Raw genomic sequence first — 26,526 nt, forward strand, 5'->3', positions numbered from 1 at the left:
AGTGGTTCTACTCTGTACTATAGGGTCGCTATGAGTCGGAATTGACTAGATGGCAATTTTTTTTTTTTTAAATGGCAACCTGCCACATTGGGGGCTTACACTGACTGACTTAGAGCATGAAGATCTGGTTCTACCACTTAATGCTGTGCAATCTTGGGCAAATACACCTCTCTGTGCCTGTTCCTAAAAGAAGAAAATGGGGGTTTTAATAGCCCATAGCTCATAGAGTTGATGTGAGGATTAAATATGATAAAGCACTTGGCACAAAATGAATGCTTGGTAAATGATAGCTATTTTTAACTTTCAAACACTTTACACCTCTGTGTCTTAGGCCCATCACTATTAGAGGTGTAACCACGTTGCTGAAAGGTGGATAAAGTTTCCCTTAAGATGCCCTCTCCATCTCCCTTTATTTAACTTGCGGCCTTAGGCATCTCCTATGTGGTCATCACTAAATGCCTTTGGGTGAAGGACAAAGAGTGGGCGGGTCCTAGTGTGTATGTGGGTTCTCCCTGGGCTACTAGACCCTTTCAGCGACCCTATATGAGTAAATTAGATTGGGATCCCAAACCTATTCTTGCTCTTTAACCATACTCAAAGCCCTCATCCAAATGTTGAACATAGGGCACAAAAATTCCAGTCATTCTCATGTTTTTTCTCCTTTTGCTCCCAACCCCTCCAAAAAAAAAAGTCACACTTCAAATCAGCTTTATTGTGGGGTGACAGACTTGAGGGGTCTCAAATAGAGACAGTGATGGCTTCCCCGTGCTGGAGTTTCTTTTCTGGGGGGGAGATGGGGAAAATGCAAGAGGTCATCAGCTGGAGTTGCCCTTGGGCCCCCCTTTGGCACCTACAGTGCCTGGCACACAGTAGGCGTCAGCCATTTGTAGGCAGTGACAGAAGGCATGATAGAAGCTTCCTCTGGGAACCATATATAGGAAAGAACTTCTTACATTCGTCAGCCTGCAGTTCTTGGTTCCAGTTTAGAGGACTTCTCCCATTCCCTTCTGCCCTCCTGTGGCCCCTCACCCTTATTTTTCTGGGAGAAGGGCTAGGACTGCCTCATCCCAGCACCCTAAATCCTCTTTCCAGAGCTGCGGCTTCTCCACGTGGAAGACGGTACCCATTCTTGTGAGCACACACTCATTTTGGGAGGGAAACTAAACTTATGACCTCACTTCTGGGGCTCCAGAACGTCAAAATTGTAGGGACTTCCAGATTGCCTGTCATTTAAGGGGTACTCATTTTAAGACGTTTCCCCTCCACCCATATAACCTTCTATTTTTGGCCCTCGCCCCCGGAATTAAGGGCTTGGGGACCCCAAGCAGCTTGAGGAGATACCCGTTCCGGGGACGGAGTAAGGCAAGGAGGCGGGATCGTAGTGCTGGGGGCGGGACCGCGGGCTCTCAGAGCGACCCAATCACAGGGCCAGTCAGCCGCCGAGGGCCCACCCCCGCGCCGGGCCGCGACCCCGGATCTTCCCCGTATTATCGCAGGGCTGGGCCGAGGCCCGCGCGCGCCTGCGGAAAATCTACGACCGCGGGGGGCCGGGACTCCTCCTGCTCCTCCTCCCGCTCCTCCTCCCGCTAGGCTCCGGCAGTGTGAATAGGCCCCGCCACAGGGATCGGCCAAATCAACGGACAAAGTCCTGGCTTTCAGACAAGCCCCGCCCCGTCGAGGGCCTGCTCCCGCAGACTGCGTCCGAGTGCGCGGCAGAGCCCCGCCTCCACGCGGGGGCACGCTGCCAGACGCGATCCGCGCGCAGGAGAAGGCGCCCCCTCCGCGGCCCGGCGTGGCTTTGTGACGCGCCTCCGGTGGCCACGCCCCTTCCAGGAGCGTCAGCAGATCCCAGTGGTTCCGTTGGCGGGCGATATCCCCGGGCGCTAGTCCGGCCTGGTCCCGCAGCCCTCGGGCCGCCCCCACCCCCAGCAGAAGCTGGGCTACCTCCACTGCCCCTTCTCGTGCCGCCAGGAACAGCGGCGTCTGCTCCTGCGTGGGAGGAAACAGCCAGGAGGAAGAGGTCAGGAAGGGCCGCGCTCACAGGGCCGGTCCTTCGTGACTCCACCTATTTCGCCGCCGGCCCCGCCCCTTTACGTTTTGTACGGTTCCCGCGCTTTCCACCTCCCACGCCCACTTTTTTATAGAGAACCCGCTGCCCCTGTCTAACCCTGCTGTCCTGGGCGTCTTTATCGGCTCCGGCCTGCAGAAGTGAGCGGGCGGCCCGGGCGTTGTTCACGGCGGCGGCCCAGTGCAGCGCGGTTTTTCCTGGGGGACGACGTGGGAAGTTGTTACCCCGGGGCTGGGGACCGACGCCTAGGTTCCGGTTTCCCACGGATTCTGGCCTTGGGGGTAGGGCTGCTCGGGCCAGCCGGGTCCCTCAAAGGCGGGAAGCGTTGCCCTGGCGACCGCCGACCGGCAGGAAGCGTTGCCCCTGGTGACGTCACTGGCGCGCGGGCGGGACAATGGGGCATTGTTCTGGGGTCGGTGGGACAGGGAGACCACCCCCTCCCACACTTCGGCCCTCTCCCTTCCCACAGACTCTTTCCTCATCCGAGATCCCTGTGGGCTAGAGTAATACATGTGTGTGGTAATGTGATGGTGTTGAAGATGGTGGGGGAGTGGGGGAGACCCTCGAGTTCCACATTGCCACCGCGCTGCAGACTTAGCAGGATGGGAAGGAATGCCCTAGACTCCAGTCTGTCCCTCTGCTGCTCCTTTTTTTACCTCACCTCACGTCAACTTCTCTATAGCACAGCATCATCCTCTCTAGATCCATACCCCATTTGTCTCTGGCCCCCACGTCTGCTCGGGCTGCAATCAGTTCTTCAACGAGGTCTTCCACCGCTAGCCTGGCGGCCAGCATCAGGGATGTAGTCCCGTCTTCTGTGCGTGCATCCACTGCAGTCTGTCTGCTCCGGAGCAGGAGCTGGGAGGCCAGAGAGGGCCAATGACCCCTGCAGTAGCCTGGACGGCTAGCTTAGGTCCCACACATTTTTATCCCGCTCCCAATCCATGTCCAGGAGTTCCCTGGGTGGCACATAAGGTTAAGTACTCGGCTGCTAACCTAAAGGTTGACAGTTTGAGTCCACCCAGAGGCACCTCGGAAGAAAGACCTGGCTATTTACTTCCAAAAAAAAATCAGCCATTGAAAGCCTTATGGAGCACAGTTCTACTCTGACACTCATGGGGTCGCCGTGAGTGGGAATTGGCTTGACGCAACTGGGTAATCCATATTCAGCCATCTGTCTTTGTTTTTCTCTCTCTGAGGTCCCCAAGCTCACATCAACCTCTTTGCCAAACCCTAGGGGATACCTTTTCCTAGCTTTACTTGAAATCTCTCCCCCATTCCCTTCAGGGACTCTAGTGTTTGCTGACCTGGCAGACCTCCCGAGCATCAGCAGCCACAGCAGCGTGAAGGGGGGTGCGACCTGCCCGGTCTGGTTGGTTGGGATTGGCTCCAGCTTCAAGTAGGCGACGGGCAGCGGTTGGCCGGCAGAATCGGGCAGCTAGGTGCAGGGGCGTCTCCCCAGTGCCCACGGCATGAGCCTGGGGACAGGCCCCTCCACCCAGCAGAGGTTCCCATGGCTCAGGGCCTCCCAACCATGCCCCTTGGAAGGTCTTGGACTCCACTCCCCCACAACAAACTGCTGACATCAAGGGTGTCACTCCGTCTGAGGGTGAGAAACATGGGGAATGGGGGGGCAGGTCATCAAAATTGGGAGTAAGGGAGAAAATGGAGGCTCAGAATGGGAGAATCACAGCTGGAGGCTTCAGGAAGTCCAGCTTTGGCTCTTGATTTTGTGTAGTTTTAGTAAAATGACTTCTGTTTTTCTCTGGCCTTTAGTTTTCTCATCTGTAAAAGGAGCCAGCAGGCCTTAATTCTCTAACATTTTAGGGCAGTAGTTCTCAAACTTGAGTGTGGATCAGACTCAACTGGAGGGTTTGTTAAAACAAGCTGGGCTCATCGTCTTGAATTTCTGAATTAGTACCTCTGGGATTGAGCCCGAGAATTGGCATTTGTAACAAATTCCCAGGTGATGCTGATTCTGCTGGTCTGGGGACCACACTTTTAGAACCACAGTTCTAAGGCAATAACTCTTAACATTAATTTCTCTAGTTCTGGCATTAAAGGACTTTCTGATTCTAAAAAGGGTCAAAGGAGATGTTCATTTTCTTGTTTTGTGCAGGCTCACATACCAGGTCCACAAATGTCCACATCAGGGGTCTCCATCTCAGACTCCTGCGGGGGAGTCAGCATGGCTGTCTGGGGGATCTCTCCACAGTCTCCACTCAGAGTCCAGAGCTGGCACTTGGAAGGTGGGGTCATTTCTTCAGCCTTGGGAATCAGAGCAAGGATCAGTGAAGGTGGTTGATTGATCCTCCATCCTCTCCGTCACCCATTCCCGTCCCAGCGCTTTCACCTGGCCCACCTCCTCGCCCTCCTCGGAGCCTGAGCACATCACAACTCCATCCTCAGCTTCTGCCTCTGGCTTCAGAGTCCTAGAGAGATGTGGGTGAGTAGAGGTTACATGGGGTTATGACCATTAGGGCCTCCAAGATTTCCAAAAGCCTTCCTCTCCACTTCCCGTCTTCAACTTTTGCAATAGCATCTCTTATCATTTCTGATAAAAAATATCTTCATAGGAAAGACTCCCCTCCCCAAGCCCCAATTCCTCCTCACTCTCACTTGAGGCCAATACTGTCCTCGCCCAGGGGGGGCCGGCGTCGGCAGGGGGCTCTCTGAGTTCGGGGCTGTTGTGTGAAACCAGGGGGCAGCCAGAGGGCCCCATGTTCTCGGCGTCGACGCCGGATGAGCTGGAGGACAAGAAGAGCCCCGAGGGCCAGGAGAAGCACCCCAGCCACAGGAGAGCACAGCACAGGCCAGGGGAGCTGGTTGGCTGGGGCCACTGGTGGGAGAGACACAGTCACAAAGAGAGGCCATTTTTCATGAGGCAGTTATTACTGTGGGACCTGTGGGCAAGTGCAGTAACCTTTCTTTGCCTTAATTTCTTCATCTGTAAAATGGGAATAATAATGGTACTGCCTCATGGGGTTCTTGGGAGGATTAAATGAGTTAATAACGTAAAAGCACTTAGAGTCAGGGACGGGACATAGTAAGCACAATATAAGTGTTGGTTGTTATTCTTTCATGTACTATGAACTTTGATACACAGATGATTGGATACTCTGTTTAGCAGAGAAGATAAATTCGAGCCCAGGGTTTGCAGGACGGCTACAAGTGAGGTTGGGATGAGGTGCTTAGGGAAGTAAGGAGAGAGACGGCAGAGCAAATGGGCCATAGGGAGATCTAGTTAGAGAAAGAGGGATCAATGAGGGTGAGGCCACACAAGAAACCTTAGATTTCCATTCCCTGTTGTTGGCATGAGAACTGACCTGGAAGCAAAGGGCAGGGGCAATGGCAGGGGCCACCTACCGGTGCCTGCACGAGGATGGGCAGCCAGGAGGGGTCCAGGCAGTAGGGGCTCCAGAGCCCCCACCGCAGCCATGGCGGCAAGGAAGCGGAGCAGGAGCCCAGGGTCCCAGGGACATCGGGATGCAGGGTGCTCAGGGCCACAGCGGGACAAATCCACACCCATCACCACCACGAACCTGTCGGGGAGACACCTCAGAGACCCCTGTGTTGGTCCCTAGTTTCCTCCGTCTGCCCATTAGACTAGTGTCTGGCCCTCCCCTCTGCCCAGCCTTCTTACCCAGTGCTGAGAGAATCTGTCTGCTTGCCCAGGGGAAGTGTTGGAGGGGCTACTGCCTCCTGCTGAGAGGGGTCCCGGGTTCCTCCCAGCTCCTCTTCAGCTTGGGGCCCAGGATAGGGGTATACCATGTCCATGCCATCACTGTCCTTCCTCACCCAGAGCCCCACCCTCAGGATCAGGGATAGCACCCGGGCCAGGGCAAGCAGCTGCTGGTCCAGGGCCTGGGGGTTCAGCACCACCAGCAGGGCCAGGGAGGGCCCCCACTGCGAGTCCCCAGCTTCAGGCCTGCAGTCGCCCCCGTCCCAGCCACACTCGGCAGTGTTGCAGCCTTTCTCACAGTGCCCATTGTGGAAATGATCGTGGCAGTACTGGTCATAGGCTGGGCTGTGGGGCAAGGAGGGGGCATTCAGGATTCCAAAGAAGCCTGACTCCCTCTCTGCCCAGAGAGAGTTCCTGATATCCACTGCCTCCGGAGCTCGGGGTGCAGCAGTGGGCTTAGTCAGGCCCTGCATGGCAGTGCAGACACCTAAATGTCTACTGACATGCTTGTTTCCTAAAATCATCCTTTACCCTACCTCTCATGCTCTTCTGGCTCCCTCCCACCCTACCCTCCAATGTTCCCCTGGCTCCCCGTGGGACTCTACCCTGAAGGAGGGTCCGGGCCCTTTTTCTGCAGGGGCTCTGGTTGCTAGGGGAGATATTCCATAGCCACTGGGCTTAGGAAGGGATGCTTGAGGGCTGTGTTCCCACAACTCTCAGAGAGGGACCCAGAGGCTGTGCCCTCTTTTTTGGTCCCCACATTAAATATTGACTCATCCCTACCCCACGTCCCCGGGGTTGGTCTCCAGAGCCTTCTACCCCTGATTGACAATGGTTATTAGAGTGGAAAACTCCCTGGCAGCAGGCTTTGGCCACACTAACTCAGAGGTGCCTATGCCCTTCCTTCCGCCCCCGCTCCGGTCAGGGTTTCAGGCTCACCTGCAGGCTGGAGGGGTCTCACAGTCGTAGCCATCAAACAGACACTCTTCAGAGTCACACTGCGGGTGGCACTGCCCATCTCGGAAGAGCAGCCAGCACCGGGAGTGGGAGGGGCAGCCCTTCCAGGGGTCCGGGATTCCCAGGGAGCAGTCCCCCCCGTCCCAGTTTCCCCCTGGGCCACTGCAGCCAGCATCACAGGCTCCATCCCCACCTCTGCCCTCACACCCTTTGGCTCCTGGCCTCTGACACCGGGGCCCTGGAGAGCCAGGAGGGCAGGAGCATCGAAAGCCTGGGCCCCCCAACCCGGGTGTCTCTGAGCAGCTGCCATTGTGTAGGCATGGGGATGGGGGGCCACAGCCTTGAGGAGATGGAGGGGTCAGGCAGTCAGGACCTCCGTAGCCACTGAGGCAGGCACAGCGGGGTGGGAAGCCGGGCTTAGGGGAGGGTAGACACAGGCCTCCATGGTGGCAGTGATGGAGGCCACAGAAGGGGGCTCTGTGGCTGCAGGTGGGGCCTTCAAAACCCTGCGGAGGGGAGAAATGTTGGGGAAGGACCTTTTATTAGCCCCCCACTTCTCAAGCAAACTTCTGGGTTACCTTAGATCAGAGGGGCCCTGTCTGGAAGGGGCCTCAGAGAGCATCAAGTTCATTTTACAGCTGCTGAAACCATGTCTCGTGGTAATTTCACCCAGTGACATATTACGTAGTAGTGAAAATGGGTGAACCACAGCTGTGTGCGACAATCTGGATGGGCTGTATCATCATAACGTGAGTCCTAGAGGACTGCAGAGAGCTTGAAACTGTTAATGAGGTTAAAAATGAACTACATTTTTTAGGGTATATACAGGTAGTTCCCGATTTAGGACATATTCAAGTTACTGTGAATTGCATTTACAACCATTTTTCTGTTTTTTCTGGTATATCTTATCGTAAGTAATATGTATTATGTACAGTGTTGCAGTGCTTAATTTGCTGATGTTACCATTGTCAGAGGTTCACTCGGAGGTGTTTATATGTAATGTTTTCAATCCCCAAAGACAAATAAAGATCAGATTTATAAAAATACTGATAATAAAAGGTAATAATAATCAAAACTAAAAAAATGAGGTATTTGACTTACACCAGAACTGATTTACGATGGAGTTGTTGGAATGGAACCCTTTCATAAATCGGGGATTACCTGTATATATATATATGCAACTATAACCCAAACTCACCCATTGCCACCAAGTCAATTCTGACTCACAATGACCCTATAGGCCAGTGTAGAACTGCCCCATATAGTTTCCAAGGCTATATAATCATTATGGAAGCAGACTGTTGCATCTTTCTCCCCTGGAGCCGCTGATGGGTTTGAATGACTGACCTTTTAGTTAGCAGGCCAGCGCTTTAATCACTGTACCACCAGGGCTCCTGTAAACATATATAAACATACAATATGTGTGTATACAGGAAGGAGCCCTAGTAGTGCAATGGTTAAGTGCTGGGCAGCTAATCAGAATGTCAGCGGTTTGAACCCACCCAGCAACTCCACAGGAGAAAGATGTGGTGATCTGCTTCTGAAAAGATTACAGTCAAGAAAACCCTATAGGGCAGTCACAAGGAGTCAATATGAGTTGAAATTGCCTAGACGGCACTTAACAACAACACATTCAGGATTAAAAAAAAAAAAAAAATTCCTGAATACATACGTGCAGTTGTGGTGGTGCAGTGGTTAAGAGCTTAGGCTGCTGACCAAAAGGTCCGCAGTTTGAATCCACCAGGTACTCCTTGGAAACACTATGGGGCAGTTCTACTCTGTCTTATAGGGTTGCTATGAGTCGGAATCGACTCGTCGGCAATGGATTTTGAATACACACACATACACACTATTTCCCTGGAGGAGGCTCACATTAAGTAGATATAAGTTATTGTTAATATTGTAATTGTTAGTTTAGATTCATGATTTTATATCATTAAAACAAAAAAGATGGCCATGCATAAACCAACGATGTCAGTGTATCATGATCCAAGGCTTAAGATTAACCCAATTCCAATCATCTGAGGTCCATTAACTACACATAAACACACACACACATAAAACACACACATATACAAAAACTGAGTTAAAAGACTTTATCCAGGGTCACTCAGCTTGAACTTGGGGAGCTCTTTGCCTTCCCTTAGGCAATGCCTGTGATTTTGGAAGATTCCATTCATGCTACTACATGATTCTGCTTTTCCCCTGACTGCTGAGAACCACTCACCATTGTCAGCTTAGGGTGGCTTTCTCCAATAATTCCCGCTCCAAAGCTCCCCTGGGCTTCCCCTAGGATTCCGGTCCATGTATTACATAAGTGTTTGGGCAACAGAGAAGGGGACTTTGTGGTCACTCACCGTGGGGCAGTGGCAAGTGAAACCTGGGGGTGGTCCTGCTGTGGCCTCACAGGACCCTCCATGGGAACAGGGCTGGCTCTGGCAGGGGTCTATCTCTACTTCACACCACTGGCCTGGCGGATGGAGAGGTGGGGGTGAGATTGGACCTTGCACACTGCTTCAGTCACTGTCTCTCCTAGCTCATTCCTGGGAGTTGGCCCAGCACTGGATGTGTAGGCAAGGGGATCCTGGCGTGGTGTCTCGGGGGCGGGGGAAGGTGGTAGGGGATTGGACAAAATTACTAGGCTTTCCTGAGGGTGGGGATTGTCTAGGTTTCCATGACCTGCTCAGCTGTGCAACAGAGATGTCTGCACACCCCTCCCCCAGCCCCAGGCCACACCTGTATGTCCAGGCAGACACTGGCAGTAGAAGGCATTGGCCAGAGGGTGGCAGGCTGCAGTGCCCCTGGGGTGGCAGGGCCGGTCCAGACACTCGTCCACGTCCCCCTCACAGCGCAAGCCCACAAAGCCAGGAGGGCAAGAGCAGTGGAAGCCTCCAGGTTTGGGGGTGCAGGTCCCATGGTTGTAACAGGGCTGGGATTGACATGCATCGGGTTCCTCTGAGCAGTTCTGTCCACTGTAGCCTGGGGCGCACTGCAGACAAAGAGGGCCAGGTAGGGATCCATTGGATGAGCACGACCCAACGCTTTAGGGGCCCCAGCTCAATACAGTCTGCCCAGCTCCCCACCTTCCAGTACAGCTCACCATCCATCAGGACCATGTGTAGCTTAATCCATTCTCAACTTCTTGTCATACACAATTGTTCAATAACATACAACATAACACCTCCCCAGTCCCAAACAATCTTTGTAATACATTACCACTAAAGATAGCTCTGTTTTGGCAAAACCACCCTCTTCGCCCACACACCCACAAAGCTGTTTTAGGCTTTATTAATTCGTAAGAATTAATTGAATGCCTAGTATGTGCCAAGCACTGTTTTGGACACTAGGAATGCACGGAAAATTAGAATTTATTCCTGCGTTCATTAAGCTCTCAGTCAACCAGAGGAGACAGCTAACATTTATTGCATGATTTATATGCATAATCCCATATAACTCTCCTAGACAACTTTTTATGTGGATTATCTCATTTGACTCTCACTTTACAGATTAGGAAACTGAAGCACCAAAAGATTAAATGACCTGCACAAATCACACAGCTAGTAGGTGGGAGAGCTGAGATTCAGTGCAGAGCTGTGACCCCCATAGGGCTTCCAAGGCTGTAATCTTTATGGAAGCAGACTGTCACATCTTTTCCTGTGGAGCGACTGGTGGGTGAAACTGCCAACCTTAGTGCTTAACCACTGCGCCACCAGGGCTCCTACGCAACTCCATAACTGATGCTCTTAACCATTTTCTGGTTGCTTTATACCATGCTGCTAGTGAGATAAGGGTCATTGAAGAACTCTGTACCACGTGCCGAGTTTTTGCCAGAAGAAGGAGCGCACCCAAGAACAGGAGAACCAGAAAGGACTTCAGAAAGACAGGACACTGGGTTACATGGGAGAAAAGGGAATTCACAAGGGTATCTGAGGAATTGCCACAGAGCTGGGAGAAACTGGAGAGGGTGGTGTCTTGGAAACCTTTGGAAGAGGGAGTTTCGTGAAAGTGGGTTAGCAGGTGTATGGGGTTCGTTACTGATCACTACTTCTGCGTGTTTTTGAAAATGTTCAAAACAAAAAGTTAAAAAGTAATATTAAAAACTTAAAGTTAGGGACCTGCATCATGCCTTCCATCCAAAGCCATGATTCAGATCACAGTAAGCAGGGTGTCTAGACCTGGGTCCCAGTACTGCCTCTCCTGGCTCAGTGGCTTGGGGCACCAAGGAGAAGTCCTGACCCAGCCTGGAGAGAAATTAGGACATCCTCCTGAGGAACGTGCCTCCTGGGTTGGGTCTTAGAAGGTACATAGCATCATCCAGTGGAAGAGGAGTGGGGAAGGGCATTCCAGGCAGAGGCAACAGCAGGGGTAGAGGCTGAGAAGCAGGAACCAGTGTGGGGTGTGTAGGGAAGTTGGGTGTTGCCAGGTGGTGCAAACGGTTTGCACTCACCTACTAATCTAAAGGGTCATTGATTTGAACCCATCCAGTGACACTGTGGAAGGAAGGCCTGGTGATCTGTTTCCGTAAAGATTACAGCCAAGAAAAACCTATGGAGCTGTTTTCCTTTGAAAACATGGGTTCACTATGAATCAGAATGAGTTTTCTTGGCTTAAAACAAGTCTCAAGCAAGAAAGAGCTGGAGGCAAACTCTAGGTAGGGACATGTAGCTTAACCAGGGGCTTAAGTCTGTCCCCTGAGCTTTGTATTCTCTTTGATGTTCTCTCACTGTGATTCCCATCAACCATTCCCTAACTACCATAGTCTCTTTCCTGAGCTATTCTCATATCAAACCTTGTTTGAGTAAAGGGGCTATTCTTCCACAAGAGGGTTGGTGTGACACCAGAATAGGCTTGGTTTGCTTTTGGAACAGAGTAGGAGGATGAGGATGGGGAGGGGTGAGCCTGAGAGGCAGACAGGGCTGGGTCATGCAGGGCCTTGGCCTTTATTCTGGACGAGGAGGGCAGTCACTGAAGGGTTTAAGCAGGGGAGTGACAGGTTGGTGTAATATTTTCAATAGAGCACCCTGATAGCCAAAGAAGGACTGACTCTACAGGAGCACAAGTGTGGAGGCAGGGGTGATAGTTCGGAGGCTGCTGTAGGTGTTTAGGTGGAATGCAGTGAAGGCCTGAACTATGGTAGTAGGATGAAGGGTGAAGGGGAAGGGGCAAATTTGAGAAATATTTAGGTGAAGTGGCATGACTTGGTGGTTGGTTGGTTGTGTGGGGTAAAGGCAAATGAGGAGAAATGGACACCTGGGGATCCCCCATGACTACTGTCTCCCACCTCCAGCCCACCCTTGTGTCCTTGCTCCCCTCTAGACCCTCTCACCTGGCAGAGATACCCGTTGGGCTGGGCCACGCAGGTGGCCCCGTGCTGGCAGGGCCTGGACTCACATGGGCTCACCCTGTCCTGGCATAAGCTGCCTTGGAATCCAGGGGGACAGTGGCAGAAATAGGAGGGGCCGCTATCGATGCAGAGGCCTCCATTGTGGCACAGGGAGGAGACATCTGTGCCTGGGGAGAGAGATAGACAGGGATAGATGAAGCTAAGTGCTGTGGAATGGTGCTTAGGGGCACCAAACACTAAGCAGAGGCCTTTACCTTGGGGGCCACTAATATTCCTGAGGTTGGTGGAGGCTACTCTGAGCCTGAGGAGTTGGTTAACTCCTGACACTGAAGAGGTTAAAGCTTCAAATTCTTCCTCTGGCTTTTTTAGCAAGAATGTTGACCTCTTAGGCTATCAGAGTGTTATAAATGACTGTTTTCTTGGCTTAAAGCAAGTCTCAAGCAAGAAAGAACTGGAGGGAAACTCTAGGTAGGAACATGTGGCTTATCTAGTGGCTTAAGTCTGTCCCCTGAGTTCTGTACCCTCTTTGATGTTCTCTTGCGGTGATTCCCATCAGCCATCCCCTAACTACACCACGATCTCTTTCCTGAGCTCTTCTCGTATCAAACCTTGTTTGAGCAAGGGGCTATTCTTCCACAAGAAGATTGGTGTGACACCAAAATGAATGGGGTGAGGTGGAATGCACTGAGTGTAGTTGGGTTAAATGTGGTCCACTCTGATAACAATAATAATGACAGAGTTGAGTTGCTCCCCATTGAGTTATATCCCTGGTGGTTGTGTTAAACTGGAGTCTTGATGACGTGGCTGGTTGGTGGTGTTGGAGTTGCGTAGAATTTGGTGACAGGAGTTGAGTTTTGTTAGTCTGAGCTGGGTGTTGAGCTGTAGAATCAATAACAATGGGTGGTCTGTGTTGAGTCTCAGTTGTTTTGGCTAAAGGTTGAGTGTGGATGCCTTTAGGGATGGTGTAGAGGAAGAAGCCTTTTCTATCTGTTCCTCATCCTGTCCTTGGGTTGGTACCTTGGCTCAGAGCGGCCCTCTGGCAGGAGGATAGTTGAAGGTCACAGAGAGGCCCAGTCCATCCTTGGAGGCACAGGCACTGGAAGGCGGGTCCAGTCTGGAGGCAGCGGGCGTTGTGTGGACAGGGCTTCTGGGCACATAAGTCCACCAGGGCCTAACAGTGGGAGCGTGAGAAAGGACACAGCATCCGGTTCCCAGGCCCAGAGATGGCCCTCTGCTAAACTCCAGCTCCTCAAAATTCCTTCCCTCTAAAACTATCTTCTGAGTGGTCTGAGACTAGGTGACCCTTCTTGGTTTCCTTTAATACCCACATTCTAGAACAGCCCCTGGGTTCAGAAATCCCTTCAGTCCTTCCTTTTTCTCTCAATATAAATCTCAAGCTAGATCCCACCTCCTAGGCTTCCATATCTCCCTTCATGTGCATACTTCTTCCCAGCTGTTACCCTTTCCACTAGAGCTTTCCAGTTACCTTGGCACAGCTGGCTCAATCAGTGCCCCTTACCTGGCAGCTATCTCCTGTGTAGCCAGCGGGACAGAGGCAGCGGGGACCCTGAGGGCCATCTTGGCAGGTTGCCCTGTTCCTACAGGGGCTGGATAAGACAGAGACAGGGTACGGTAGGAGGAAGGTCTGGGAAACAAGGGGGAGCGAATGTGTGATGTGGTGGGGTGGCAACTACAGGGAAGATGGGAAACCAGGAGGGGACATCAAGTGAAAGCTTCAGGGATGTGGGATGGGAGACTGCCTAGAGCCGAAGCAGATGGAGAGGAAGGGTGGGGCAGTGGACGGTCTCCCTCCCTTCCACCAGGGGTCTCACCTGTCTGTACAGCTGGGGCGTATCCTTTCTTCACACCGTGGGCCCTGGAAGCCCATGGCACAGAGGCAGGAGGCAGTGCCAGGCCTGTTCACACAGGTACCTCCATTGAGGCACGGGGCTGGAAAGAGGAGGCTGTGAGGGGTTGGGTTCCTTACCTGTAGCCTGGCCTGTGACCTCAGTCACACTCCACACCGGACATACACTCCCCCACCCCCGGCACATTAGAACAACAGTTCACTGCCATCCAGTTAATTTTAACATGCCACAAGTCCACCCTGGGCAGCACCTCCATCCCCCTGTGGCCTAACCCCAGGACATGGTGGGCACTCACCAGAGGCACAGTGGTCAGTGTTGGTCTGGCAGCGGAGCCCTGTGTGGCTTGGTGGGCAGGTGCAGGAGTAGCCCCCAGGGCTGGGATTGCAGGAGCCACCATTGAGACAGGGTCCTGAGTGACATGCTGTTACCTCCTCACTGCAGGTGGGCCCTGAGGGAGACCGGTGGGGCCTGAGACAGGGGAGCTTCCTTGTTGCCTCCCCCTTTACCCACCTCCTCTTTCCTTTCCCCCACTTCCTTGTCTCCATTCCCGTTGTTCTCCCCTATCCAACCTCTTTTCTTCCTTCCCACCTCCTGCACATCACCTGTGTTCCCTTGCAGCCCATGCCCAGTTCTCCTTTGTGGTGACTGAGATCTGGAGCCCTTGGACACATGTGTCCACTGGCCTTGACATTGACTTAGGGAGTGACCAGCCCAGGGTGTATATGGTTTAGAGAGGGCCTTACCTGTGTAGCCTCCAGGGCAGGTGCAGTTGTAGCCAGAGGGCTGGGGGGAACAGGTCCCCCCATGGGCGCAGGGCATGGAGATGCAGCCCCCCAGCTCTGCCTCACACTCTGGCCCTGTCCAGCCCATGTCACACACACATAAGGACCTAGTCATAAAGAGAAAGGGAGGGTTTTTCTCTCCTCTTAGTGATCCTCTTCCCTCTCCATTGGCCAGACCTCATTGACCTCTTTTTTTTTGATTCTGAGATTCTGGTCTCTTTCTTTAGTGACTTTGTTCTCAGCATCGTCCCTCCTCTCATACTCTCCAGCTGTATATATATATCTCCTCTGTGTTATTTGTTTCTTTAAAATGAAAGTTCCATGAGAGAAGGCATTTTGTATCTTTATTCTCTACTGTTCCCCTAATGCCTGGAACAGCACCCACACATAGTAGATGCTCAAAAAGAATTTTGTCTAATGAATGATGGGTTGGCCCTGGGACTTAATACTCTTCTTTCTGCTCAGACCCCCAAGTCCTCTGTTTTTCCCATGATTTATGAGTTCTCCCTTCTTTGGAGAACATTCATCAGTGGAGCCCTGTTCATCATTGATCATTTCCCACAGACCCATCCCTCACTGGCTGTCCTCTCCTGTCCAAGGTGAGGAGGACTGAGAGGAGGGGACAGATGAGGAGGGCCTGGAAGATGTTACCTCTGGCAGTGCCCATGGTGGCAAGTGCAGTTGTCCTCAGTGGGGGCACAGCCAGGACTTCCATCGGGGCAGAGGCAGTGAGCTTTGTCCTCCTGATCCTGGCATTCTTGCTTGTGCTGGCACAGGTTGGGGGCACATAGGGGGGCCTCACAAAACTGGCCTGGGTGAAGAGCGATGGATCAGAGAGAAAACAGAGTCCTTCCATGTCCTTGATAGGGCCAAAAGCCACTTCTGTGCACGACTTGCTCACTTCCCCATGGACCTGTCCCTCCATGGCTCCCTGTTGCTTTCAGGAGACTGTCTGAACTCACCAGCGAGACCCTTAGGGTCCTGCATGGCATGACCTTCCTACAATTGCTGCATTTCCCATCTTTGCTCTGGGTCACTCACAGTTCCTTGAATGGGGTGTGCTTTTCTTCCCTTTTCATGTGCAATTATCTCCAGCTAGAACATTGTCTTATATTCTGTCTCAACAAACTCCTGCTCATCCTTCAAGATTCAGCTAGGCCATCACCTCTCCCAAGAAGCCTTCCCATCTTTAGTCTGGGTTGATTGGCCTTTTGCGCTCCCATAGGATCCTATGCATTCCTCTTTCAGAGTACCTCTCTGGGCTCTAGTTATTGGTTTACTTGTTGGTGTCTCCCCACTAGACCCAGAGCCACTTGAGGATAGCAAGTCTTTTACTCAAATTTGCGTCTGTAACACAGTATAGTGTCTGACATAGCAAACCTGTTGCCATTGAGTTTATTCCGTTTGACATGTTGTCGTTAGGTACTGTCCAATCAATTCCGACTTATAGGAACCCTATAGGACAGAGTAGAATTGCCCCAAAGGGTTTCCTAGGCTACGATGTTTACGAGAGCAGATCGTCAGGTCTTTTCTCCCACAGAGCCACTGGTGGGTTTGAACTGCTGACCTTCTGGTTAGCAGCTGAATGCTTTACGTCGCACCACCAGGGCTCCTTCTGTCTAATATAAACCAAAAAGCCAAACCCATTGTTACCAACTTCATTCTGACTTATAGTGACCCAGTAGGACAGAGTAGAACTGCCCCATAGGGTTTCCAAAGAATGGCTGGTGGATTCGAACTGTTGACCTTTTGGTTAGGAGCCGTGCTCTTAACCACTGTGCCACCAGGACTCCAAAACGGAAGCATCCCTGGAGGTGATGGGGATGGAACTTGTGACCCCGTATACGCAACATATGCACTCTACCACTGAGCTACACCCCCAGGTGTCTGACATAGTAGGTACTTAATAAATGCTTGCTAAGTAAACAAATGAATGGCTTCCATTTGAACCCCACCTTCTGCTCCTGAGCCCCAATCATACCATTCATGTTGGACCCTATGTGAGTCCTACGGTAACATCTGCCCTCGTACCCATGGTTGTACACGTTTCACACTGAATTTCTCTAAGGGGTACTATTCTCATTTCAGTTTCACAGCCCAACCCTCAAACATCCACCAGTGACTCCCTCTCCCGCCCCAAGTGGACTCAGGCATCCTGCCGGTCATTTCCAGCGCTTCCCCTGCTTACCTGTGAGGCCAGAGGGGCAGAGGCAAGAGAAGGCTCCCGGGAGATCAAGGCAGCTGGCGCCAGTAGGGCATGGGCCACTCAGACACTCATCCACCTCTGTCTCACAGCGGGGGCCTTCAAAGCCTATGGCACAACAGGAGGCTCAGGGACCTGCACAGACATCTGCTCCCTTCCCCCACGTCCCCCTCCAGTGTCTGAGCCCCAATTTACCTGGGAGACACTTGCAACGGAAGGCTCCAGGCTGGTCCTGGCACTGTCCACCATTGGCGCAGGGAGAGCTTCCACACTCATCGATGTCTTCCTCACATCGTGTGCCAGTGAATCCTGGCGGGGCAGGGAGTAGGTGGCGGAAGAAGGCAGAAGTCATTCAGGGAGATGGAGCAAAGCCCTGCCTCTTGCCAGGAAAAGTGAACCTAGAGGGCTTCCAGAGAAGACTCCTGGGCAGGTTCGGGCGTGGGTGATGGGAAAGTGATGCAGAAAAAGTGAAGCTTGGCCACCTGCTAACTGTGGCTTTGGGCAATTTACTCAACCTCTCTTGAACTGAGTTTCCTCCTCTGTAAAAGGGGAATAATAATAGCACCTCCCTCATGGTACAATTGAAAGGATTAAATGAGAAAACTCCTGGGAAGTACATAGCCAACTGCCTAGCCTGGAGTAAATAATAAATGTCAGTTGTTATCCTAGCAGGAAACAGGGCTGTTTGGTGGTGCTGGAGGAGAAAGACCTGGGGCAGCTTCCCTGTATCCCAGGCAAGCAGTGCGAAGACCAGCCTGGAACTCCCCACATGCAGGAAAGGTACATAGAGGACTCTGAGGAGAACTGGAAAGGAGGGATATTTGGGTGACCTGGCAGGAACAGGGATGAGGTGGGTGAGTAAGCAAGCGAAGATTTGGGGGATGTAATAGAGGAGAGTTTGGGGAGCAAAGAAGGGGCTGGTGAAATGGGGGAACTCTTTGGCCAGGCTAAAGAGAGATTCAGGAGGCCTTGGGTGAGAACAATGTAGAGCAAAATTTAAATTCGTAAGAAAGGCCAGACCTACTGGACCAATAGAGACTAAGATACCCTTTGAACTTGGCACTGAAGCTACTCCTGGAGGTCACCTTTCAGCCAAATAACAGATTGGCTTATAAAACAAACTATCACCTGTGGGTAATGTGCTCCCTTAAACTATCAACTATATATGAGGCCAAATGGTCGACATTTACCCAAAAGCAAAGATGAGAAGGCAAGGAGGGAAAGGGAAGGTAGATCAACGGAAACAACAAACGGAGTGGAAATAATGAGAATGCTGACACGTTGAGAAAATTGTAACCAATGTCATGGAAAAATTTGTGTAAAAATTAAAGGGGAACCAAATTTGCTGTGTAAACTTTCGACTAAAACACAATAAAATGTTAAAAAAAAAAAAAAAAAAGCCTTTGTGTGATTGTTGGCCTGAAGTCTGGCAGTTCAGAGGCCTGGGGGCTGAGGGGGCTAGAATGGAATTGCACCCACCAGGCTGGCAGACACACAGGAAGCCGTTGCGCAGGTCATGGCAGTCAGCATGGTTCAGGCAAGGAGCCGAGGCACACTCATCCGTCTCCACCTCACAGAGCTGCCCTTCCAAGCCTGAGGACATGGGGGTGTGTGGGGGCATGGGAGTGTGCAGGGGATGAGGCTTGGCCAGGCCATCCCTGCCTTGGCTGACCTCTTCTGCCCCGGAGACCCAGGTTCTAGAGCCAGCCCTGCCCTGCCGCCATTGGGCAGCCCCTCCTTGGGTGCTGTTGGCCTGTGGATAGGAAGAGTTGATCCCCGAAACCCTTTTCCTCTGAGGTCTGTGCTTCTGCCTCCCTCAGGTGTGCAAAGTCAGGGAGCAGGACACCTGCTTGGGGGCTGTGGGAGGCCTGCGAGCAGTGCCTTTGGGGGCCATCATGCATGTACGACCGTAGGGCCCACCCAGGTGGCTGATCAGCCTACAGATCCTTACATGAGACCAGTGGGTAGTAACTTGGAGGGTGATTCATTCCTCTTGTTCTACCTAGGCAGGCCTCTGTGCCAGGGAGACCAGCAATCCCCAAAAGGGGGATTTGAAGGGCTTTTGGGAAGCTGTGTCACTCCCATATTTGTCCCCTTGGTTTGGGCTGGTCCTGGTCTCCACTGCCTTACCCTAACAGGTTGGATCAACCTCTGAGCCTTGGTTGCCTCCCTCTTCTCACCAGGGGAGCCTGCCTCTGAAGCTCCTTGCTATCCATGACCTTGTCCTGTGGATGACTGAGCAATTTTCTCTGATTACTTGTGTATGATCTGAACCACCTATCCTTGGCTGCTACTCAGCTTAGAAAGGTGGGTTTATGTAGTGATTAAAACTACTGAATTCTGGCCCTGCCACTTACTAGCTGGGTGACCCTGAACAAGTGACTTAGCCTTTCTGTGCCTTAGTTTCCTCATTTATAAAATGGGCCTAGTACCAATGCTGACCTAATAGGGTTATTGTAAAGATTGTTGTTGAGTCAATTCTGACTCATTGTGACCCAATGTGACAGAGTAGAACTCTCTGTTTTTCTTGGCTGCAATCTTTAGAGAAGCAGATTGCCAGGTCTTTCTCCCACGGAGTCACTGGGTGGGTTCAAAGCGCTGACCTTCTGGTTAGCAGCTGAGCGCCACCAGGGCTCCTTATTGTAAAGATTAGATGAGATAATGCATGTAAGATGCTCAGACAGTACCTGGCCCAAGGTAAGCTATTATTTTGCTGATTTCATCCACCTCCCTGACATTGGGTCTGTCTCTCTCTCCCTTGGGAGGCTTCTTCCCCTCAAAACTAGCTTGGAGTTGAGTGCAGCCTCACAGCTCTCCTTTCCTGTTGCACTAAATTCAAACCTACAGGCCTTTTGGTGGTTTTAAGGGTCTGCGGTTCTGTGATGGGGTGTGGTCTGGGTTGGCACAAGCGGAGGCTACAGCATGGAAAGTTTATGAACTGCTGTTCTGCCTTCTCTCCGTGGGCCTCGGTATACTCTGGACCAGGTCATGAAGTGAACGGCATCCCCTAGAGTAGAGTGGTGCACAACCCCACTACCATGTGTGGCAGCCCTTCTCCTAGGGGTCATGGTGTCCCAGAGTTTTCATCTGGGGGGTGAAAGGAGGAGAAGCAGCCTTTGATAACTGACCCCAGCTGGCCTGAGGTTATCTTTGCCCTGGAGGGGGAATGCCCAGTGGGGTCAGGATCAGTTCCCTGTCCCTCCCACTCAAGGCTCCATCCAGCTGATACCTGGTGGGCAGAGGCAGTGGAAGGTGGCAAGCAGGTCCAGGCAGGTGCTGCCTGGGTGGCAGGGTTGGGACAGACACTCGTTGTGATCAGCTTCACAGCGGGAACCCGTGTAACCAGGGGTACAGACGCAGTCGAAAGAGCCAGGGGTGTTGTGGCAGGAGCCGCCATGTTCACAGGGACTGGGGCCTTGCTGGGCTAGGAGGAAAGAGCAGGGAGTCAGGAAAGGCATGGACACTTATTTGTAGTAGATGAGCCAAGTTGGGGCTGGTGTCTTTAAGTTGGAGGAAGATGAAGGGGGCAAATCCATGGGTCTGGAGGGCTGAGCATTGGCAAAGAGTGCCGCATCTGGAAAAATTCAGGAAAAAGAGATGCTCGTTGGCTCATTTCTGTCTTGAGTGCAGAGGCCTGTCTGGAGCTTCAGAGCAGATCTGCTGTGGGGTGCCTCACCCATTTCACACTCATCCAGGTCCTGGTGGCAGGTGGGCCCAGAGTAGCCTGGCTGACACAGGCAGAGGGTGGAGCCCTTCAGGGGGTTGGTGCTGCACTGGGCTTCTCTGTGGCACGGCTGACTCAGACACATGTCCTCCAGGTGGCACAGGAGGCCTGGGGTGGAAGGGAGTGGGGAGAAGGGGGTGAGGTTCTCAGAGGCCACGGGAAGGCCACGGGGTGCTTTTCTCACCCTCCATCTCCATCTCCCACCTCCCCGGTACCCTCTGCTGCCCCCACACCTGTGCGGCCAGGTGGACAGAGGCAGGAGAAGGAGCCCACACGGTCAATGCAGGTAGATCCTGGGGCACAGGTGGCAGTGACACAGTCGTCCAGGTTTTCCTCGCAGCCTGTGCCTCCCCAGCCACTCACACACACGCAGTGGAAGCTACCAGGTGAGTTCTGGCAGGTGCCCCCATTTTTGCAGTGAGGGGGACCCTGGGCCTCACATTCGTCCACGTCCTCAGAGCAATCCCAGCCTGCAGAGGGGTGGGGGAAGGACAAGGACTGGGGCTTCAAGCTGGTGAAGGGGGGAGGCCAGGCACCAGCCTTCTGGGCCACAGATGCATGGACTTGGCTTAAACCACTCACCTGTCCAGGTCTCTGGGCAGAGGCAGGTGTAGTTACTTAACCCATCCTGGCAAGTACCCCCATTCTGACACTCGTGCCCAATACAGTCATCTGGATTCACCTCACACTCTGGGCCTGTGAAACCTGACAGAGGCCTGGGATCAGCTAGGGGCAGGGGTGCCAAGGGAGATGACCCTTCCTGCCCAGAGAGAGGGACTGCAGGCAGGCCCCTGTGAGGACGCACCTGGGGGACAGAGGCAGAGGTGGAAGGTGGAGTCTCCCCCTGGGACCAGCTGACAGGTTCCCCCATTGAGACAGCCGCTGGGGGGACAAGGTCCTGCTTGGAGCCCACAGGGTGGACCCTCATGCGCAGCGGAGCAGAGACACTGGAAGGAGCCCAGGGTGTTATGGCACGAGGTGCCCTTGGGGCAAGGTCCGGCGTCCAGGAAGCACTCGTTGATATCATGTTCACAGGCATAGCCCGTGAAGCCAGGAGGGCAGTCACACTGGATCTGGGGGTGAGTGGCCAGACACACCCCTCTATTGGCACAGGGTTTGGCTGAACAGAAGTCCCGCAGCTGGCACCACTCGCCTGCAGCAGAAGGCAGAGGGAGGTGTTTCTGACACTGCACACATTCCAGCCAATCTGAGAAAACTCATCCCTCACTCCTGATTTATCTTCTTACCTTTACCCCCATACCCTCTCTGCCCTGTTCCATTTCCCCTTGCCTCCATTTTGCCGTGCCTTGGGAGGGTTATTGCTGGAGTGACCATATTTTTCAAGCTGAAAATAGGACATGTGTCTGATGGTATGAGTATTCTAAGTTGGTCCTGCCTGGGAAAATCTGGGTTGTGGGGTCCCTGCAGTGGTGACTTTTGAGGGGGAGGTGAAAAACAGCTGGCATCTGTAGGCAGGAGACGTAGCTTGGGATCCTTGCTGTGCGCTCTTGGGCAAGTCACTTTGCCTCTCTGATTTCCTAATCTTTACCAGTTGCTAGAGCTGATTCCAACTCATGGTGAGCCCATGTGTGTCAGAGCAGAGCTGTGCTCCATAACGTTTTCAATGGCTGTTTTTTGGAAGATGATTGCTGAGCCTTTCTTCTGAGGTGCCTCTGGGTGGACTTGAACTTCCAACCTTTCAGTTAGCATCAGAGTGTATAAACTCTTTACATCACTCAGGGACTCTACCTAATCTTTAAAAAAATCTTTAGGTGGGTTTAATGACACAGGCAATGATAACAATACTAACTTCACAGATCATGTCTACTAGTGGTGACTCCACTCCATGTATTGCACACCTACAATTGCCGGCTACTGAACTAAGTGAGCCCTTTATGAACATCATCCCCTCTCATCCTCTCAACAACAACTTTGTGAAGTGTGAACATCAATATCCCAGCTTGCCAGCTGACAACTGAGGACCCAGAGAACTTAAATATCTTGTGCAAGGGTCACATAGCTAGTCAGTGGCAGAGCTGGCATTTGGCCCCAAGGGCCGCCCAGGGCTCCTCTCTGAAGCACTGAACTTGACAAGTTGTGCCATGATCATTCATGTTGTTATCACACATGCTGTCAATTCCTGGTTGCTCCCACCAAGTCTCAGCTCTGGTTTCCTTGCTTGATCTTTTAGCTCAGAATCACCTGCACAGCTTTGAAAATCTCTATGCCCTGGGCCCTCCCCAGACTGCTGAAATCTGACTTTCTGGGTTGGCCACGTTAGTATTTTTAAAGCTGCCCAGGTGATTGCCATACCCAGCCACGTTCCAGAAGCCTTGCCTCTAATCCACCCTCACGGAAGCACTCTTGTTTGGGGGCTGCTTCAGTTTACCAGTACTTTCTCACCCATGTGGCCTTTGCTTCCTGGCCTAACCCCTTCCATCCTGGCTGGATCCCATGGGTCCTTCCTCTCCAGGGCCTTGTAGCTTTGTCCCTACATCCCTGACCACTTCCTCAGGGCTGCCCATCATGCCCATCCCATGCCCAGCTCCCTTGCTCTAGGATTACACCCCTCCTCCTGGAATGGGCCCACATTCCTCTCTCTGGGTCAGGTTCACCCCACCTCCACTATGCTTTCCACCCGTGGCAGGCTTTTCAGGTGATATTGTGGACAACACCATTAAGAATCGGGGCCATTCAGATGCTCAGAATGCAGGGTCCTGGAGATCCCTTGATGGATCAGGCATTAAACCTTCAGCTACTGGATCGAGGGAAGGCTGAGGGGGCCAGAAGAGGGATTAGCATCTTTCACTGAGGGACTCATGGCAGTAGCTGCTTACCAATGGATTTGGAAATGTTTCAACATTTTAACAACCAGTACATCCATACTGGAGCCCTGGTGGCACAGTGGTTAAGAGCTCAGCTGCTAACCAAAAGGTTGGCAGTTTGAATCCGCCAGCCACTCCTTGGAAACCCTATGGGGCAGTTCTACTCTGCCTTATAGGGTCTCTCTGAGTCAGAATTGACTCGACAGTAACTGGTTTGGACATCCATACTGGAGAATGTCACTTTTGGGTAAGTGGGTCACCAAGAGCTGGCATGTTGATTCTCATGGCCTCTGTCCTCAAAGGGCTCAGAGTCCCCCAGGCTCCAGTTCCATCTTTCCCATCGCACATCCTGCCCCTTCTCACTACCTCCATCAGCACTCACCTGTCCATCCAGACATGCAGTGGCACCTTGGGTGGCCTGAGGCCTGAATGTGGCAGCGGCCCCTTTTTTGACAGAAGGAGGGAAAACAGGGGTCCCCAAGTCGGGCCTGGCACCTCTCGCCAGTGAAGCCAGGAGGGCAGGTGCAGAAGAAGCTGGGGGCCAAGGGAGAGGGCAGGCTAGGGGAGGCTGGGGTGGCAGGGAGCTGGACTTGGCAGCTGCCCCCATTCTGGCATAGCTGGGTATCCTGGCAGGGGTCAGGGAACTGGCACATCTCGCCAAGGAAGCCAGGAGGGCAGGTGCAGAAGAAGCTGGGGGCCAAGGGAGAGGGTGGGCTAGGGGAGACTGGAGGGGCAGGGAGCTGGACTTGGCAGCTGCCCCCATTCTGGCATAGCTGGGTATCCTGGCAGGGGTCAGGGAACTGGCATGTCTCGCCAAGGAAGCCAGGAGGGCAGGTGCAGAAGAAGCTGGGTGCCAAGGGAGAGGGTGGGCTAGGGGAGGCTGGAGGGGCAGGGAGCTGGACTTGGCAGCTGCCCCCATTCTGGCATAGCTGGGCATCCTGGCAGGGGTCAGGGAACTGGCACGTCTCACCAAAGAAGCCAGGGGCACACCTGGGCAAGGAGGAGAGGAAGACTCACATCACTGGCCCCCTTCTCTGGCTCTCCCACCTCCCTCCTTTTACCTTCATTTTTTTCCCTTCCTCTCCTTCACCTCCTCCCTTTCCCCTTTCTTCCCCTTCCTCGCCTCTTCCTCCCCTGCTCTTCCTTCCTCTCTTCCTCCAGTGCCCTACTCTCCCAAGGCACACTCACTGGCAGGCCTCTTGCCCCGGAGACAGGGTCAGGCAAGTGCCTCCATTGGCACAGGCTTCTAGGAAACTCTCGCACCGCAGCCCTAGGGATGGAGAGGGAGGGTGAGCTGGAAGGGAGAGCTCTGCATTGCCTTCTTTTCTGTTCCAGGGACCTGTCACAGCAGCCCTGACCACCCATGTGCTCTCTAAACCATTGTCTCCTCTCACACCCTGCTCCCAGTCCCTGCATGGTCCCCATGCCCCAGCCCCCTAGGTCCCAGGCCTCTCAGTTTCTACTCTCCACTCCCCCCCTTCCTGTTTATTCTCTAGCTTCCAATTCTAGCCTTAGACTCCATCCCTCGGAAACAAGACAACACGGATCAGGAGAGGGGGGGCCAAGGGTGCTCCTGGGAGGTGAATGGCTGAGACATGGAAGGGATTTCCTCCAGGAAGGGCCCAGATTGAGCCATTGCGGGGTGGGGATAGCTGGACCAGGAAAGGCAGTTGGAGGGCCCTTGACCTTCCCCAGTCTCCATCTCCTGTCTCCACTCATTTCTTTCCCTAGCAGGTGGTGAGTCTGTTCCCTCTTCCACTCCTAGCATGGTTGCAAGAGCCCTCTGCCTCTCAGCTCCAGGGCAGACTGGATTTTCTCTGGGGGTGGACACCCTCTCACCCATCCCCCTGGCGGTCACCACCCCTGGCATTGGGCCCAAAGCCTTGGTGTGTGTGGCTCCAGCGGCGGCGTTGTCTGTCCCACAGGCTGTCCACGTTGGGGGGCGAGAACCTTCTCCGTCTAGTATTCCCTCAGAGCCTGGGGTTCAATCCTCTCCCCTGGCATCACCAGACATCCTCCTAAGAGAGATGGGTCCCCCACCTGTCCCACCCACATGCCTCACCTCTGGTCTTGTTAATTGAGAAGCACGGTGGCAACAGCAGCAGCAGCAGCAGCAGTGAAGGGGGCTGCATTCCAGGGCTCCTGCTCCAAGCTCCGTCCCCTTCCTCTTCAGACAGGGACCCTCAGAGCCTCCCTGAGGCAGGAGCCACCTCCCCTGCTCCCACTGCCCCTTCTGCCTCCTCCCCGGCCTGCTGCAAGCCTCACGTCTGAGCTGTTTCCTGAGTCACACAATGTCCTGGACACCCTAGTGATGTGGAGGGGGGTGTGTGGAGGAACAGGGGGGATGAGGGAGGGGCCTCCCTGACAGCCCCTGGGGAGGTGGGGGAAGTAGGACAGTGTGGCTGGAGCACAGGTGCTAAGAGGGGAGGACCGACATGTGTCTCTATTTCCAATGTGGCCTCTGCTTTCTAGAGATGGGATTGCAAGGTGGCTGCCCCATGCCCCAAAGGGACTGGGCCTGGAAACAGAGGTGTAAGGGGTGAGGCCTCCCTTTTCCTCTTCCCAAGAGAGGGCGCTTGTTTTGTGAGGTCAGAACAAATGCTTCTTAGAGAACCCGTAACTTTCCATAATTTGAAACCACTGAGCCTTGGCAGAGAGAACTCAGGGGACTTCTGGGCCTCACCTCAGCCCTCACCAGGGGCTTGGTTTTTTCCCGTTGGGGACTGGGCAGGGCGGTGCACTCATTTTGGGGAAAACCTTAGTCTTCCTTGGGAGGAGGACGTGTAAGACTGTCATTATCCATGATAAATGAACAGCCTACTCTTAATTTTGCAGTCTGGATTCTCTGTAGAAAATGCTTAATTTTGGGTGTGTTCCCTTCTCCCGAAGTCCCTGGGTGGTGCGAACATGCTTAACTGTTAATTGAGTCTACCCACAGGTGCCCTGAAAGAAAGGCCTGGTGACTTCTAGGAAAAAAAAATCAGCCATTGAAACCCTATGGAACACAGTGTTACTCTGGCACACAGGGGCTTGCCATAAGTCTGAGTAGACTCGAGGGCAGCTGGTTTTTTCC

The 26,526-nt window shown here is 53.1% G+C and overlaps 1 protein-coding gene across 4 annotated transcripts; it reads right to left on the minus strand.

Moving 5' to 3' along the window:
* NOTCH4 (notch receptor 4) lies at positions 1-25,708 on the minus strand. 4 transcript variants are annotated; one of them, XM_049889559.1, is made up of 30 exons: positions 25,516-25,708; positions 24,642-24,723; positions 23,836-24,443; positions 21,434-21,781; positions 21,211-21,333; positions 20,862-21,098; positions 20,581-20,736; positions 20,134-20,328; positions 18,384-18,497; positions 17,100-17,213; positions 16,890-17,012; positions 15,353-15,512; positions 14,663-14,808; positions 14,215-14,367; positions 13,884-14,001; positions 13,571-13,658; positions 13,069-13,222; positions 12,034-12,218; positions 9,444-9,696; positions 9,065-9,177; positions 6,690-7,213; positions 5,712-6,095; positions 5,435-5,610; positions 4,688-4,907; positions 4,431-4,500; positions 4,198-4,336; positions 3,376-3,671; positions 2,779-2,926; positions 2,168-2,265; positions 1-1,989 (listed from the first exon to the last, which is right to left on the minus strand). In XM_049889559.1, the coding sequence occupies exons 1-30, from the start codon at positions 25,583-25,585 to the stop codon at positions 1,279-1,281; spliced, it is 6,306 nt and encodes a 2,101-aa protein (XP_049745516.1). In that variant the 5' UTR covers positions 25,586-25,708; the 3' UTR covers positions 1-1,278. The 4 variants fall into 4 exon arrangements, with proteins under 4 accessions (XP_049745516.1, XP_049745505.1, XP_049745526.1 ...); XM_049889548.1 differs by having other exon boundaries at positions 4,422-4,500; XM_049889569.1 differs by lacking the exon at positions 1-1,989 and having other exon boundaries at positions 2,176-2,443; positions 4,422-4,500.
* Positions 25,709-26,526: the final 818 nt, after the last annotated feature.

Source organism: Elephas maximus, chromosome 1 (assembly GCF_024166365.1).
Source record: "Elephas maximus indicus isolate mEleMax1 chromosome 1, mEleMax1 primary haplotype, whole genome shotgun sequence".
NCBI lineage: Eukaryota > Metazoa > Chordata > Mammalia > Proboscidea > Elephantidae > Elephas > Elephas maximus.

Excerpts from the sequence above, each read along its gene's own strand:
- NOTCH4 (XM_049889548.1), bottom strand. The coding sequence starts at position 25,585 with ATGCAGCCCCCTTCACTGCTGCTGCTGCTGCTGCTGTTGCCACCGTGC. Across the intron at positions 4,337-4,421 it reads AGGGCGAGGAGGTGGGCCAG|GCTGAAGAAATGACCCCACC; the intron begins GTGAAAGCGCTG and ends CTGATTCCCAAG. Across the intron at positions 3,672-4,197 it reads TGTGGACATTTGTGGACCTG|ACGGAGTGACACCCTTGATG; the intron begins GTATGTGAGCCT and ends TCTCACCCTCAG.